This window comes from Leptinotarsa decemlineata, unplaced genomic scaffold (assembly GCF_025532065.1).
Source record: "Leptinotarsa decemlineata unplaced genomic scaffold, Ldec_3_MD MMD2_tig00026307_RagTag_RagTag, whole genome shotgun sequence".
NCBI lineage: Eukaryota > Metazoa > Arthropoda > Insecta > Coleoptera > Chrysomelidae > Leptinotarsa > Leptinotarsa decemlineata.
Window position 1 is genome coordinate 1,297,750 of NW_027412681.1, and position 17,845 is coordinate 1,315,594.

The following is a 17,845-nucleotide window of genomic DNA, read 5'->3' on the forward strand; positions in this document are numbered from 1 at the left end:
TCAGAAGGCTGGTCTACCGGATTGAGGCAGCCTTGTGGAAAAGGAAAACGAGTGATTATTACCCACATTGGAAGTGTTGATGATTTTCTTGAGAGTGTTTTATCAATGCTTGAGCCTTGAGCCAAAGAATTCTGTGATTACCATGAGATATGAACGGTGCTGTGTTTGAAGAATATTTTGAACAAATGCTCAAAATCTATGGGATTGTGAAGCATACGAGGTCCGTTGAAAAATTAAGGTGAATGTTCACATTTCGCGGGCTACTAAACTCGTCAGATTTGCTTAAAAGGATCATCACTGGTGAGGATCATGGGTATATGGTTACGACATCGAAATCAAAAGTCCAATTGTCCTAATAGGAGAGCTAAGATCAAGAAAAAGCACGCCAAGTTTGATCAAAAATAAATGCTGGTTGACACTGTAAGTCACAGCATTCTGGGAATGACCTCTGATTTTATGCATCTCACTGTCAACTACGAACTGTCTTATAAAGTACTGTTCCCGAGTAGGTTTTGCCAAACAAACATTGAACACCTGGATGGCAAGAAAATTTAAAGACTTCTTTCAAATTCTTCCATGATTAGTTCACTCCAAGTCGTTTATTCACCCTTCGAAGCTTGAAAACAAACAGTTGTTGGGCTACAGAAGGGATGAATTACGATGTCTATCTAATATACTCAATATAACAAACACGGCCTCAAAGATGTATGTATGGGTTTGTAGTTTGCAACTCTAGGCAATTCAACAATATTACCTGCATCAAACATTTGTATATCACTCTTATCAGAAGCATTTTGGAATATTCTTTCATTATCTGGTGTCCTCAGTATAATTGCCACAAGTATAGCACGTAACAGGAAACTATGACGTTGATATTTCCAAAGTAGTGCTACTTGAAAAGTACAACATACAAACCCTCGAGAAAAGAAGAGTATTTGCATACTTAACATTCTTTTACAAAATCATACATGGTGAAGTGGATGATCCCTATCTTTTATCAAATATCAATTTCAATGTACCTGCTTATGAAACTAGATTGTTTCGCACTTTTTATATTGAATCGGCAAGAACAAATTATTATCAAAATGCCCCATTAAATGCTATGTGCAATGCCTATAATAATGTACAAAATGACTGATATCTTATTCCAAAATCTTACTAGTTTTAGAAATAGGTTGTATGAAATTGTATAACACTTGTGGAATATTCTTTTTAATTACTTTTTGTCATTTTGTTGTATGTACAAATCTATTTGTGATATTTACCTTTCCTACTCTGTAACTGGGCCATGGTCTGTAGAGTTTTTAAACAAATAAATAAATAACAGACTTCCTTACAGCTCACTGTCATCTCAATCATTATATGCAGAGACTTGGACTGTTGGAAGACAGTGTGTGTCGCCTGCGTTTGGAAAATGATGAAACGGCAGAGCATATACTTTGTGCCTGCCACGCTACGAACCGAATCAGGTATTTACAGTTTGGTATAACCACACTCTTACCATCTGACGAGAAAGACCACTCACCATGCAAACTAATCGGCTTCGTTAAGAAGCTGGGTTTATTTGGTCTAGTGTGAGCCACAATAAACCCTTGCGGGTTGCGGTGAAGGGTCGAGTAGACCCACTCACTCTTGACCTAACCTAACCTTGGGTTCCTAACATAAAAAAGAATTTATATAAAAAACTGTATTAAAAACTGGTTATACAGCTCAAGTATTTCATCCACCTGGAATTCTTCATAAATTCTGTTTCATGTCTTAGTGCCCTCAAAGACAATCCAAACAATATTCTATACTGCTCTGGAACACTGGCTTCTGAATTCATATGGGAAAACCACTCTAACGCCTGCAAAAAATCAATTGATCGATTTCATCAACTAAGTATTTGTATTCAAAAAGCGCAATTTAATATGAGATTTCCACTTGCTAGTTTACAAAATCGCGACACGTGTTTCGCTGTATAATAGTCTTTTGTTTGATTGTCGAATAAAATCAAAAATTTTATAATTTCAAATGCGTTCTTTCCCAACACCAAACTGTTATTTCAACACCTAGACACGTGTTTAATAATAATAATAATAATAAACAGCTTCATTTCAGAGTAGACTACAAACTTTTATTGCAAAAGGTCGGTAACATAGCGTCAAACAAGAAGGTACAGATTTTTTTGTTATAAATATTTTTAAACGAATGTTCTTCAAAACAAAGGGCTCTAAGTCTATGAGAAGTTTTTTTAGTTCTCTTTTGAAAACTCCAATTTTCTTAGTTCGTTTTAATCCGTTAGGAAGATGGTTGAAAAGCTTGATTGACATATAGTGGGCGGTTTCTTCAGTTACTGTTACTCTATGAAGGGGATACATATATTCATTTGTTCTAGTGGGATACTTATGAGCAGGTATATTCTCAGTGAAGAGGTGTGAATTTTTATAAATGAACATTAGGCGTTCATAGATATAAATCGCGTAGATTGTCATGTGTCTTCGATTGATTTAGTACAAGTTTATTTTTATCAAACCAGTCCTTAGTTTTGTTGAGTAGATCTGTACTATTAACCATTATCTCTAGGAAGGTTTCACCACCTGATAACAGACTTGTGTCATTTGTGAAGATAGTTTTGAACTGACGTTGGTTTAGGTTTAGATTACATAAGTTGTTTAAATAAATGACGAACAAAAGAGGGCCGGCAATGCTTCCCTGCGGAATTCTCACTTCTGTGGGAAGGGTTTCGAATCTGAAGACTCTTCCATTTCGTTATATTTCTACAGATTGAAAGCGATCTGATAGGTAGGATTCAACCCACTTTAGCGCTGAGACTCTTATTCCATACCTTTCTAATTTAATCAATATTAGTTGATGACTCAAGCACTCATATGATTTGGATAGATCCAGAAACATCCCGAAAGCTATCAATTTTTCTTCCATCATGTTCTTTATATTTTGTGTGAACTGATATATGGCCGTTTGTGTTGATCTACCCTGTAAGTATCCATGTTTAAGCCTACTAAATAAATTACATTGATTCATAAACTCTATTAATTCTCACTGACATTGCTAGTTCGAATAATTTTCAAAAACTGGGAGGGATGCTTATTGGTCGGTAATTTTCTAGGATCTCTGGATCACCTTTTTTAAAGATTGGCTTCACAATGGAGGTTTTTATCCTGTTGGGAATATGTGTTTCTATCACTTTCTCTTGAACGAAAAACCCCTTTTTTCTAAGACAAGTTGAGAAGTCTGCAAAATACCGGTGCCAGTTCATTTGAGCACTTTTTGAGTACGATAACGGGCACTTCATCAGGACTGATGTCTACTATAAGTTGAGGTGGTATTAAATCGATTTCCATATTTTTTGTTGATTGAGACATGGAGCTACAAAAATAGACAAAAAACCTCAACCCGAATTTTGTACTTTTTATGCTTCTAGATGAGTTTACCTTCGTTCTTCGAATACCCTTTGTTGATGAAATACTATCGACCACTCACTTACCTGCACTAAGCACACATTCCAGCCGTCATCGCGAAGCAAAGCTACAAAAGCTTGTGGAAACAGCTCCCTCAACCTCGGACCGTTATCTGCTTCCAGTTCCTTAGCGAAGGCATCGTAACCCGAAAAGAGCACCACTGCCAGTATGAAAATGTCGAAATAGTAAACCACCTGACGCTGGTCGCATCTATCGGCAACCTTTGCTTGGATCTGGCCAATCAAATGCAGAAGCCACAAGGCGCATTCCTCAGAATTACCGACATGGCACTTGAACACTGATCCGATGTCTTTCCAGAGTCGAGGGGACCTAAAATGTATTCCTTTTCTACATGGTTGAAACTTTTTTTTTCTTTTTTTTTTAATAAAAATATAAAATATGTTGTTATTCCCCCTAATCAGCAAATATGCTGGTCTCGGAATTCACAAACATTCAACATGACAAGTGAAACACAAAAACTAGAAAACCACTACCAAGCTCATAGTAGTAACGCATCAGACATGTGCCTCGAGGCTCAGATGTTCTTTTAAACTATTGTTGCCCGCATCGCATGACAAAACGTAAATAAATTCACAAGGTTCAATGTATATTGTAGATAGTATTGAAATATTCAGGATAACATTAAGATTTTGACATCGGTTTACAAAATCGCCGCCATTATCATCACGACTATATCAGATTTTCCATTGAACAATGTGAAAATATGTAGGTAGGAGGTAGGTATGATGTGTGTGTGTGTATTGCATTTCGTTCTACGGCAGCCGTTCACCTGCATTCACGTTAGTTTTGTATAATTTGTATGCGGCATAGCTAAAGTAGAAGTTACTGTTAGGGACATACAATTTTAATTGGTTTTGTGGACAATGTCATCTGTAAGTGTTCATAAGAAACACCTATAGCCTGCAGTTAAATAAATCGACTACAATCCTTGCAAAACCTAGTTTTGCTACTCGACGGTAGATGGCTCTTGTTTAATGAACTCTCTGAAATTTGGTAGCAGTTTTAAGACTGGGGGGGCTTGTGAAGTGTTATACATTGATATCAGAACCGTTCTTATTACAATCGTCATCAAAACAAAGACTTCCAAAATTTAATGCTTCATGCTTTCGACTGTACCAGGTTTTCTTATTTTTTATCCATCATAATACTGCCCCAGTCCCCCCCTTAGTTATAAGCTGGTTACGCCCTTGACTATAGCCCGACAACTCACGTATATGGACAGGTAATTCATTGAAGACTTTTATAGCCTTTGTAAAAGGATTGTATAATCCTTTGTTCGTTATTACCATGCTCAGGTGTAAGTCATTTCTACCCCTTGTATTATACTCATAAAACTGGTTGTTGACTAGTAGATCGTTGATGCTTTTGATTATTTTCTTTTTTAATTTATATGTCCTGACCAGTTTAACTTATCATTTATTATGAGTCTCAAATATTTGGTTTTTGCAACATTCATTAAGGGTAAGTTATTTATTCTTAATTCAATATTTCCACAAATTCTATTTTTTGATTAAATAGCATGTAAACGGTTTTTGCAGAGTTCACCTTAAGTTTATTATGCGCAAGCCAATTTGAGTATTTTGAGAGATTTTCATTAACTGTCTTCTTCATCTCAGTTAAAAGATGAAAACTTCATTTGAATATTTTTTTTTCCCTTTATTCGGTGCAAAACTTCCAGACAGAAGTAGGGAAGTAAATAAAAATGTTTAAGTAAAAATGAATAACAATTTTTGCTGAGAAATTGAACTAAAAAAAATTTTCTTATAAGTTTTTGGAAACTATATGAACTATTTTAGATTTTTTCAAGCAATTTATTGAAAACTTCAAAACAATTTGAAATCGGATTATTCTTTCCTTTGGTAGTATGTATTACATCAAGATGAAAATTATTTAAACTTTTTGTATTATGATCATGTAATTTAAATGTTTTTAATAATTGAATATTACCTTTCAGGAGATTTTCATATAATTTACATAATGAATCTAGCTTTTTCAAAGGGTATTGAATGATTATCAGTCATATTATAAGTCATTTTGTATAGTTCGAAAGATTGAAGTATCCCACGGTTCATTAAATATTAAATTTATACTTTTATTCATGAAATTATAAATTATATTTTTTTGCCTTTCTGTGCAAAATGACCAAAGATATATTCTGATTCAAGACAGCGGTACAATCGATTCTTAAATTTCATTTATATGTCTTTCAAATTTAACATGTAAATCAATGATTAGGTTCAATTTCAAGACTCAGGTTTTATACTGTTCATATACACTGTCTTTTCTAAGTTGATTGTTGAATTGATATCATTTAACCATTTCTCAATCTTCATCATGTTAATCATATTTATCATCAATAAATTCTCATTTTTTCAAGTTAAAGTTCTTTTGGCGCGTTGGGGAAAAATTATGAGAGTAAATTTTTAAAATGCGCGCGCGCACACCGTCACGAAACACCAACACCCTGAAGTTAGCTTCTTCTTCTTCTTTAATTTATGGCCGTTGCTTCTTAGTCGAGCGCATTTGGTCAGGCTTCTCCTGTCTATAGTGAGCAGAAGCTTCGTATGGGGGCGCAGCTGTCTTGCTCGAGGCAACGCTGCCACCCTACGATTTCTTTCGACATCCAGCCTGGTTATTGTCGTAGCGGGCCACCAGTCCCCTCAAAATGCCTTTTACTTCAATATTTATTCAAATTTAACTTTATTTAAAAAAAACACCTCACTTTCACACTCCACGCCGACCACTACATCGACGTGCCATCTCTGACGACGTCGTTATCAGCACAACCGTCCTCTGTCGTGATCGGAGAGGAATAGTTAGTTAGTTTTTCAAAAAAGTTACCAACAAAGTGAAGGTAAAGACATCTACGTATGTTTGTGTGAGAACTGGCAACTGTATTCACGATATTTATTCAAGTTTATGAACCTACAATTACGATTTTTGAAAATAAAGTTTGTGAAGATCAAATCTTTACGTGTGGTTCGTGGAATTACTATGAAACTTCATCAAGTAACGGCAAAGTCAATCAGAAAATCTTCTTCTCGTTTTTGTTTCACTCATTGTCAAAACATCTTCTTCTCTTTTTTTTTTGTATTGCAAATTGCATCAGAAATACCAATTTGACGAAATATTATAGAACCTCATTGGTTTTTCAGTAGTCTCACCAGTTTGAATATAGTTCGAGCTTTGATTTTATCATAGTTACTGAATTTGCAGGGTGCTGTTAGCAGTTTTTGAATGTTCTTTCGTTCAATGTGTTCTTTTATATTTTTACTTTGTAGAAATTAAAATATATTTTCCAAAGGGAGAATCAATATGTACTTAGAAACTAAATGTGTCAAAGTTGTATAAAAGATTTTTTGACATACAAAATTTTAGGTTAGTCCCAACCATACTGACCTCTCTTTTTGACTAGTCACATCTATCACTTCATCCATCCAGCTTAAAGGAGATATAACGGTATTCTTGGCGAGGAAGCATCTGAGCTTCGTTACTTTTTCCACCCAATCTTCGCCAGAGTTCGTCTTCAAGTTTATTAGAGATTCAAAAATTTTAGTAGGTGCAGATGTCAGTGTTTTCATCAAAGCATCAAACAACTGCGAAACAAAAAGAAACCAGACATAAATAATTGTATTTTCCCGAATAGCATGAAGTTGTACCTCAGACTCGGCATCTGTGACAAAAACAATGGCGGTCAAAACTTGAGCGATCGTCGTTTTGTTGGTTTCTTGAATGTTAGACTCCTCGAGGACTTTTTTTAGGAAATCTAATATTTTGATCAATACGGAAGAGTCCTTAGTAGATTGGTAGTTTTTTATTACGCTCCAAATTGTTGTTTCGAAAAAAGGCTTCAGGATAACCGGCTGAATGCTGTTCGACAGGTGCTTTAGGTTCCTGAAAACGTTCACGATATCTTCTTCCTAAAAAATCCATTAGGAATTTTCACACGCCTTTCAGTTCAAGTCAACATGTACAATATGCTTGAGAAGCATCAAGAAATTGAATATATACAGGGCTATTCAAATTCGTTTCTGTACATGGGGATCTCGTAAACGATAAAAGATAGAGTGTCGGTTAAATTGTGGCAAAGTTGTATATTTTAGAGACCTATTCAATGATGTAAAGAAATCAAATATAGCTCTTTTGGTTCTGGAGATATACAGAAAAAACCAAAAAATCCCAAATTATGTTTTTGCCTATATCTTCTTTATTCGCAGACATATTGAAAATCAGTCCACATTTTGCTATTGGCACTTAATGTGGGCTCTCATAATATATTCATGAATCTTTTATACAGGGTGTCATCTGACTTGGGCAACCCCCATCTTTGAATTTTTAAATAAGGGCCTGTATTTTTTGTTGTAGTTTTTGGATCGTAGACGTTCACTCCATACTGAGAAATTAAATTAAATTTTATATTTCGGTAATATTCGATTATAATTGTGTGACTTATTCTCTTTTAAATTACGGCCCTGGAAATTGGTTGACTGAGTTGAATAAAAACATAATAGCAACTTTCACGTCTCCCTATGTATCGTAGAGTTTTTCGAGAGTTTTTTTTTCATTTTTAGGTACCTATTCATATTTTTTTCATTGCTCTGAGCGTTTTCTACAATGAACTTTGAATAAGAAGACCTTTTATGATTATTTGAAAAATTTCTACATCAAAAATATATTATATGTGTTTTAATAAGCAGAAAAAGAAATGATAGCAGTAGTAACATCCGAAACGAACACTATAATTGTAATGAAAATTGAAATGAAGTAATTTATATAGGTACCCAAAAAAATTATTGGCGCAATAAATGTTCGAATTGGAGTCCTTCCATTTCGAGACATTTTTAAACTCTGTTTTTCATATTATTTATTGCCCTTAATACACTTATTTGCTGCATTGTTGCGAAATCATTCAAAATCCTCAATCTCGAGTCTTCCACATTTTCTATCTCTCTGCCAGCGTAAATCCTATTTTTCAATGTACCCCATAGAAAATATAGTCCAAAATAGTAAGATCTGGTGATCATGCAGACCATCTTAATGTCCCATTATTTGTCTCGAAATGGAAGGACTCCAATTTCGAACATTCATTGCATAATTAATTTTTTTGATGTTATTATTGCTACCATTTTTTTTGCTCATCAAAACACATAAAATATATTTTTGTTTTAGATTTGTTTCAGATAATCATAAAAGGTTTTCTTATTCGAAGTTCATTGTAGAAAATGCTCAGAGCAATGGAAAAAATATGAATAGGTACCTAAAAATGAAAAAAAAAAAAACTCTATGGTACATAGGGAGACGTGAAAGTTTTTTCATTCAACTCAGTCAACCAATTTCCAGGGCCGTAATTTAAAAGAGAATAATTCACACAATTATATACGAATATTACCGAAACATCCCGAAATATAAAATTGAATTTAATTTCTCAGTATGGAGTGAACGTCTACGATCCAAAAACTACAACAAAAAATACAGGTCCGTATTTAAAAATTCAAAGATGGGGGTGGCCCAAGTCAGATGACACTCTGTATAAAAGATTCATGGATATATTCTGAGAGCCCACGTCAAGTGCCAATTACAAAATGTGCACAGATTTTCAATATGTCTGCGAATAAAGAAGATATAGGCAAAAAAATAATTTGGGATTTTTTGGTTTTTCCTGTATATCTCCAGAACCAAAAGAGCTATATTCGATTTTTTCACATCATTGAATAGGTCTCTAAAATAAGCAACTATGCCACAATTTAACTGACACTCTATCTCTTATCATTTACGAGATCCCCATGTACAGAAACGAATTTGAATAGCCCTGTATATATATATATATATATATATATATATATATATATATATATATATATAAAGTTGAGATTCTTAGCGACTGGAGAAATATTCAATAAAATGGATTAAAGGGGTCTCTCAGTCGAAAAAACAACAATCAAAACTCTGTTTTACTTTGCCAAACTTTCGCTTCTAATGGGAAGCTTCTTCAGAGCCTATAATTTATTGAGTTGTGATTTTTTTTGCTTCATCTTCTGATATCATTTTATTTTTTTTCAAACCTGTAATGATTTAATTTGCTTTTTGTTGTATTGTTGAAACAGGATCTCTATTAAGTTTAACATAAGAATCACTACCATTAATAATCTCAAGAGATTTCCCAATATAATCAGATTTTTTCATAATCACGGTCATGTTGCCTTTATCAGATCTTATTATCATGAGGTTTCTGGAAAAAGTTAGTAACAATATTTGTAATTTTTGCTCTGAAAACATTCTTTTTGCTATCACAAAACCCAGTTATCAGGTTTTCATTATGCTCTTTGGTGGTAAGCTGAAATTGAAACCTAAGGCGAGAAAATGTTTTATGTCTAAAAAAAATCCATATATATATATATATATATATATATATATATATATATATATATATATATATGGATATATATATATATATATATATATATATATATATATATATATATTTTGATGATGCGACTGCTGATATATATATATATATATATATATATATATATATATATATATATATATATATATATATATTTTGATGATGCGACTAATTTTCGTCGAAGATAAGACTAAATAACAGTAAGAAAAAAAAAAGCAAAATCAGTGTTTTGATCGGCTCTGGTAATTTATTATACAGATTTATGACATTATACAAAGGGAAGTTTTTATATTTTGTTGTCTTATGACTTGGAATACGCAAAACATCACCATGACGTGTGTTGTAACTGTGCACCGTTGCATTTGTTTCTAGTTCATGGGTGTTAGATTAGTTATCCAAAAAAATTACTTACCATGGGTTTTTCTGTCACCGCATTAATATAGTTTTCCATAAGACGTCTAGCAGTACCAGATATGATCACTTGATGCGAGGACAAATCCACGCAATACTTTTTGGTTTGGGGATCGTGCATCAGCTCTTGGAGAAAACACCAATCCAAAGGAGGTAACGGTTTGCTGAATTCGGTGCTGAGAATTCTTAGACACTCTACGTAGAGTTTGTCGTGGATGCTACCTTTCCATTTGTTCGACTGAAAATATTGAATTCATTTGTAAAGGAGAAGATATTGTTTTATACACAGATAACAAAAATTCGCTAAATGGAAATTTTCGACCTCTGTTTAAAAAAATATGAACCCAATCTCTACGAAATTTAAATAAACATGTCATATTTACAGACTGGGATAATTTTGCACAACTGTTTTGTATTTAATTCAATACATTGAGGTTAAATTTCAATAATAAAAACACATTTTACAAATGTAACACAATATTGTTGTTCCACTGCGAAAAGAGTGAAACCACCAGAAATACCAATAATTTTTTTTGTTTATTTATAAACAATTGGCCAATTATAACAGATCTGATGTTATGGCCTGCAAAGTATTCTTTGATTAATATAATCTTGTAGTTATTTATAACAACAATATTTATAATAGTGACGTCATTAACATATAAGGAAAAACAGAATAGGACCTAGCACAGAACCTTGTGGTACGCCATAACTAACTCAACTCACCCAGGTTTTGATGAACTCCCCCAGACCTCGAAGAACACTATGACTAGGTAGATATCCGTAGTTGAGCGGTTCCTTATTTCCTTTTGTTTGGTAGACGTACTTCAAATAACCATCAATTTCAATGGATATCATTTTGGTGATGAAATTCACCGAAGCTGATGACACTCTCAGTTTTATAAGGAAGTCTATCCACGTTTTACCTGCGAGAGAAACAAGACTGTCGAGAACTTTACTATTATAATTATTATATTTACCTGGCACCAAGTGCTGGGTGGTGGGCGTCGTTTTAGTTGGGGTGCTCGGGTCCAAATACTCCTCAGGCAAATGAACGCATATCTGCTCGAGCCCGAAGGAAGTGAGACTGCTGAGGGCTGCTTCGCATATTTCTGGGTCTCCTGTTTCAACGTATTCCCACAATTGATGCATGACATCTCTGTGCAGTTCCACATAGCTTTCGGTGTAAGACAGTTGCGGGATTTCCCGGATCAGAGAGCAGAGGCTACGAAAATAGTCGTTACAGTAGAAGTATTTATTCCAAAGAATTATTCATCCCCGCAGGTCTACTTTAGAGTCAGACAAAGTGCGAAACACTTCGTTTTCATGAGTCTCAACAAAAAAAATTACCGTACCCAAGTCGGGTGACCGAGGAGGCCACTCATCTGCACATCTTCCTCCAACTCTACAGTATTTCCCATCTACCCTACTGAAAAAGATTTTGAAGTATCCTCATGAAAGATACACCAAAAGATGTGCTTCAAAAATGGATTACCGGTACTTTAAAACGCTTTCGTGCATCTCCTGTAAGTTTCTTTACCTTTTCACGACGGGTAATCTGAGATCATTTCTGAACATTGGCGCTAAGATGGCCCACGTCTGGACGACATTCACAATTTCTGCCTTGCATAATACGGTTACCGCATCGATAGCCAAAGCGCTTGGTAGAGACCCATTATCGTCTTTACATTCGTTCAAAATTTTCGACAAGTGCGCCACCATTTCTTCTCCATATAACTCTGGCCTAAAAATAGTAGATGATATAATTATAAAGTAATGTAAATTACAAAAACTACAGCCATATTGTTGTGAATTATCTCCTGAAAAAAAGTAACGCCAGCCGCGGCCAGTCTTTGCCAATCAACTATGACTTTGCCAAGGTCTACTTGTGCTTCTCGATCATTCTGGATGTTGCGTCGCTGCGAGAATATTCCTATCGGCTTGCGAAGACTTCCATCGGGATATAGAAGCACTGCCAACAGGCAGACGAGGCAAGTCTAGTTGAAAGTGCAGTACGAAGTGAGCTGATAAGGCGATAGGCATTTGAGAATTAGTCTGAAGTTCAGTTAAAGTTTTTGTGTGGTATTGGCAGGGTAGTTGTGAGAGTATTATTATAAAGTCGAGTTTAATTGTACAGTGTGGTCAATTATTGTCGAACCTACGGAGAAAACGTAAAAATATATTGTTATAAAATTAATGATTATAAAGTAGTAGTAATGACAGTTTATATCAATTATGTTTGGCCAGTAAGCATCTGTGATTTTATTTCTTTCTTAAATTAATGAATATTATGATTAAAAAGGGGTAAAATTTCATTTAGATAAGAAGGGGCTATATAAGAAAAACATCCTTGAAATTTGAAAGTACGGTGCCTAGGAATGTTGAATGAGTTAATTCTCAAATTGACCATATGTATGTCAGAATGCCTGCTTAATAAACTATATAAATAACTAGGTGTTTTAGTTTGAAGCAACTTAAACAAAAAAAAAATTAAATATTGGACTCTGTACCTCACATTCAGCTCCTTCATTTTTAATAAAAATGGTGTGACATGTTCACCATATGGTATATAGCTTACGAATCGCAAGCAAGTTATATTGCGGCAAGAAATTAATGTCATAAGAAATATATCTTGTCGACAAATAAATTTCTGCTAAAAAAATAACTATAAATATTAATGAATTGTTAAGTAAATATATAAATGCACTAATGTACACAAATGAGCACACATACACAAATAGTAAAACTATGATTGAGTGATTTTCGTATAAATGTATAAAAAAACATTACAAAGAGAAAAAAAAAGAAAATATATATATATATATATATATATATATATATATATATATATATATATATATATATATATACACACACACAATACACACACACACATATACACATATATACACAAACATATATATGTACATACATATACAAACATATATACATACATATACAATCATATATACGTACATACATATACACATCAATTTTATTATGTGCCGAGGTTGTCCTCAAAAAATTCATTTAATGTATAGTAAGCCTTTTTGACCGGAATAATAATGAAAATAATAATATTATTTCTTGAGATAATAAAGACAAAATACTCACTTCTCCAGACATAACTGCTTGATGATGTAACTCTTGGTGACGTATCTGTCCCACCTCTTCTTAAAACCGCCCCCATCAACCAGCAATCCCTCCAAATAAGGGTAACACATACTATCGATCTTCCAGGCATCAAATATCAATTTCAAACCGACGTTGAACAAGTTCTCAGAGCCTCTGCTGACGGCTTGGAGCGTGGACATGATTTTAGGTATATTTTCCCTAAGGACAACCAACTTTGGCAGGGCCGATAAAAGCTCGAAGCTTAGCCTGGCGTGCCGCGTGTTGGACAACTTGTACAGGATGATTGTGAGCAATTTGGGAGTCAAAGAAACGTTCCTCTCTGCGCTGTTGAGTATCAGAGCGAGGGCTTTCGATAAGATTTCCTGGCTGAAATCGTCAACTAGTAGCAAACCGCATAGAAAGTGTAATATTTCTTCGATGAAAGAAGACGGGCAGCCCTGAAGACTGTCCAGCCACTCGGAAAGTCTTGTTTCGCTGTACAAATCTCCAGATAGTCGGCACAACTCAACAGAACCAAATAGAGTGTTGTTGGAGGTGATTTCTTTATGGAAAATGTCTGGAAAGTTATTCGAACCATCGTCGTTTCGTGGACGGTTATCCATAGAGCAAGTTTTGTTGAAAATGCTTTCAGCTATCTTGTAGGCATCCTCTATTAATATGCAGGGACTCGCTAGCCACTGCAGTAGGGAAGATCTGAGCGTCTGGATGACGTGAAAATCTGCTTTCGACTGAAGTACCACGGTTTCACCTTGAAAAAGTAATGATCGACATCATCAATTCAGTTTATTATTAGATAGATAGATAGACATATACTTTATTGTCCAAAAAAGTACAATCTTATTGAGAAAGCTTGTTAAAAAATCTGGTATATATAGCACTTCGAAGAATAAAAGAAAAGTAACAATACAAAAATAGAAATACACAGAAACACAATTTGAGCAAAACTAAGTTCACTAATAGATAAAATATAACAATAGAAAATAAAATTTAACAAAGTTTGTAGACAAAATAGTATGTATAAGTAGATGAACTATGCCGATTCTGTGACACCGGAAATTCAACTAACAGAAGCAATGAAGTATAGTAACAGAGTTACAACAAATAAAAGATGACATAGATACAACACAAAAAGAAAAAAAGATTACATCTATGAGTGATTCCCAGATGTGCTCGAGATCTATTTCTTATTTCCCTCTTACTGCATTTAACAATATCAAACATATTTGAAAATTTGTTAACATTTGAACACATAACATTAATTGGTGCTTTAGACGTAATATTTGTTTGAGCTCTTTTGCACTTGTCTAGACTACAATCTCGGCACATGAAAATCTATTTGTGATTCTATCTTTCTCAGAAGATAGAAGAGCGAACGATGCCATTTGCTACATAACAACAATCAACCTTGTTCTTTGTAACTGCTTTTTGTGTAGCAATAAAAACATTTATTATTATTATTATTATTAAAGTACAGGAGAGTCAACTTTACCATTCAATAGCTAAAGATACGAAATTGAATCTGCATAGTATATTTATACATTCAGATCCTCTTAATGGATAAACTCCATCAACCTTGAAGCATAAAAATTTCAAAAACCTTTATGGACATTCTCAATAGTTATTGAGTACTGGCTATAAATGGGATTCCATTATAATGATCCATATTTTAGTTTAGACCTTACTAGACTGAAGAAAAGAGTTAGTGCAGCGATATTAAAGTTCCTACATTTTCCAAAGATGAAACCATATATACGATATGCTGATTTATTCATTTCGTGAGAGTTGAATGTAAAAAATAGTATCGGATTAAAAATATTCAAGGAAAGATAATGTTTCAAACACCAATCATGTAAAGAGTTAATTTATTCTTGTAGTATAATACAATCATCCAAATTAGAAACAGAAACATATAATCTTAAATCATCTGCAAACATCAATTTATTGCAATTAAATGCATCGAAAAGATCATTTATGAATATCAAGAATAGCAATGGCCCTAAGTTGGAACTTTGGGGGACTCCACTGGTTGCAATATAGTTTAGTGAGCAAATCCACTGTATGAGACATACTGTTTTCTATTATTCATGTATGGTTTCAAAAGGTTTAGAAAAATATTATTATTGAAACCCAAACAAGCCATTTTCTTTAGGGGTATTTTATGGTTTATTTTGTCATGTTGAATATGAATGAATATGTTACGGAGGTGTAGGTCTGTCTTGATGGTTGGTTCCACTCAACCTAGTATTATGAAATAATTGAAAAAAAGGAAATTATTCAACAAATGACACAAAAAATACAATGATAATGATAAAATATACTTTATTGTTCAAGGAAAATACTTTCTTATTCGTCAAGCTTCCAAAAATAAGGTGAATTCCAAGGGTCTCTGCAATCTTGGGAACAGGAAAAAGTCGTAGGGGGCTATATCCGGTGAATACGGTGGCTTAGGCATGATTACAGTATTGTTTTTGGCCAAAAAATTAAAAACAATCCACTTGTAAACATTTTTCTGACTCAGAGTAGGTACAGTCACCATATGCAAATTCTTTGACCCATTTTTTTGATAGCATAAAATTGCCGAACACGTAAAACTCTTTCAACTTTTATGCCTCTCACCCACAAACTAAACAGTTGAAACTGTGAACATATGTTCCAGACGAGTGTACGAAAATATTTCAAATCAAAAGACGATAGATGATATACTTTCTTCAAATTTGTAATTATTTTGTGAATGCTTCTGGTGAAAAGATGACAAAAAAATAAGCAAAAAAAATCGTTGATGGAACTAGATTTCTAATAAATTAAAAAAAAGTACTCACATAGTTGAAAGACATCTTTCAGGTAAACTGGAGAACACACATCAATTATTTTCGAAAATATCAACAGTACACAGTTTGTAGTGAAGTAACGGAGTTTTCCTTGAAAAACCCTCTTCAAACAATATACATTCGGAAGCATATCCAATTTATTAAGAGCCAAGTAGTACAGAACAGTAACTTGCCAGAGTACAAGCAAATCAACGTTCAAACAACTCTCATTGGAGCTTTCGGCTAGTAGAGCTTGATCAATTAATTCACTAGTTAACTCTACGTGGTCCCTTGTTTCGATCTGAAATATTGATCGTTATACTTCTGAATCAGAAACAATCAAACGTTAACTGTACCTGCAACCAACATAACAAATCGAAAAACAACGTCTCTTCCAAAATCTTTTGACTGAGTAAGAAAGTCCAAAGACGATATTTAAACAAGTTCATTGAAATCGAAGGATGATGCAGCCCATATAAATATACAGGTCTGAATAATTGGTTTACAGGTAACCTGAAAAAATCGAAGTTTTCGAATTACGTTTTTTGTCATCGATTATCAATTATTATACGAAATTCAAAGTCTATTAGAGGAAAAAATAATGGGACTCATGGAAAATTTCAAATACACTCCCTATTATCATCATAAAATAATTGAATCTAAAATGCTTCTCACTCATTTTGCCGGCTATGCAAACCTCTAATTTTATTGAGCACCAAATTACAGGAACTCGGATTTTCAACAAGGATGGTAATCAGTGGATGCTGTGGGGAATACAGATTGTACTTGGAACCTCTCAAATTGTCTTGCTTCCACTTGAGGTACAACAAATCACCCATTATATTTATCAAGCTTGAATGGCATCTGAAATAAGAATCAAAGAGTACATGATCTTGTCTCCTACTAGAGTTCTCACTTTGTTGAGGATGTTGCAGATAGGAAATCGGCAATAATTGGTTCTATTGAAAGCACCCTATCTTCTACCAGTTTTACAACCGCTCTTCCGGAGACTTCGCTGATAAGAGGATCGCAATTCAAAGATTTTTCTTTGAGAAACTTCAGTTCTGGAAAGTCTTTTACCTCATCTTTGTGTTTAGCTAGTATATTTTGAATAATTTTGGAAAATGTTTGCACTACAGTGTTTGGGCTAGTGGACTGTAATTTGTTTTCTAAGTCTTCCATTTCAATGTTTCAATATCACCGGTATTTTAGCTTTTATAATAATTATGGGTATTATTTTGAGACGAGTTTGTGAAAAAAAAGGCATATATAACCCTATCTTAATTTTTGTTTTGATTTTGAATTTGAATTCCTGTTTCCGATACGCTAAAATGTTCTTCTTCTATTTTTTCTCTACTTTAGCCAGAGACGAAATATTTTACGCATCTGTGCTTTATTCATTCTATGTCATACCTAACCAACAATAACGTTTTTGTTCGACCATTTAAACGACAGTACCGTTCATTATTAGTAGCTTTGTGGATAGTCTATATACAAATTTAGTAGTATAAGCTAGTTTCAGAATATTGGAATAAGTGCAAGAATTAGTCAGTGTTGACAATGTGAGGGTTTGTATCCAAATTTTGAGTTTTTTTACCCACTGG

General features: G+C 33.8%; 1 protein-coding gene across 1 annotated transcript; it reads right to left on the reverse strand.

The window, feature by feature from the left end:
* Positions 1–1,672: 1,672 nt before the first annotated feature.
* LOC111512727 (focadhesin) lies at positions 1,673–17,566 on the reverse strand. Its single transcript, XM_074181127.1, has 13 exons — positions 17,158–17,566; positions 16,917–17,105; positions 16,598–16,754; positions 16,254–16,542; positions 13,414–14,182; positions 11,840–12,043; positions 11,280–11,524; positions 11,026–11,225; positions 10,301–10,537; positions 7,142–7,402; positions 6,882–7,078; positions 3,488–3,791; positions 1,673–1,846 (listed from the first exon to the last, which is right to left on the reverse strand). Exons 1-13 carry the CDS (start codon positions 17,421–17,423, stop codon positions 1,691–1,693), a joined length of 3,474 nt encoding a protein of 1,157 aa, XP_074037228.1. The 5' UTR covers positions 17,424–17,566; the 3' UTR covers positions 1,673–1,690.
* Between the last annotated feature and the right edge of the window lie 279 nt (positions 17,567–17,845).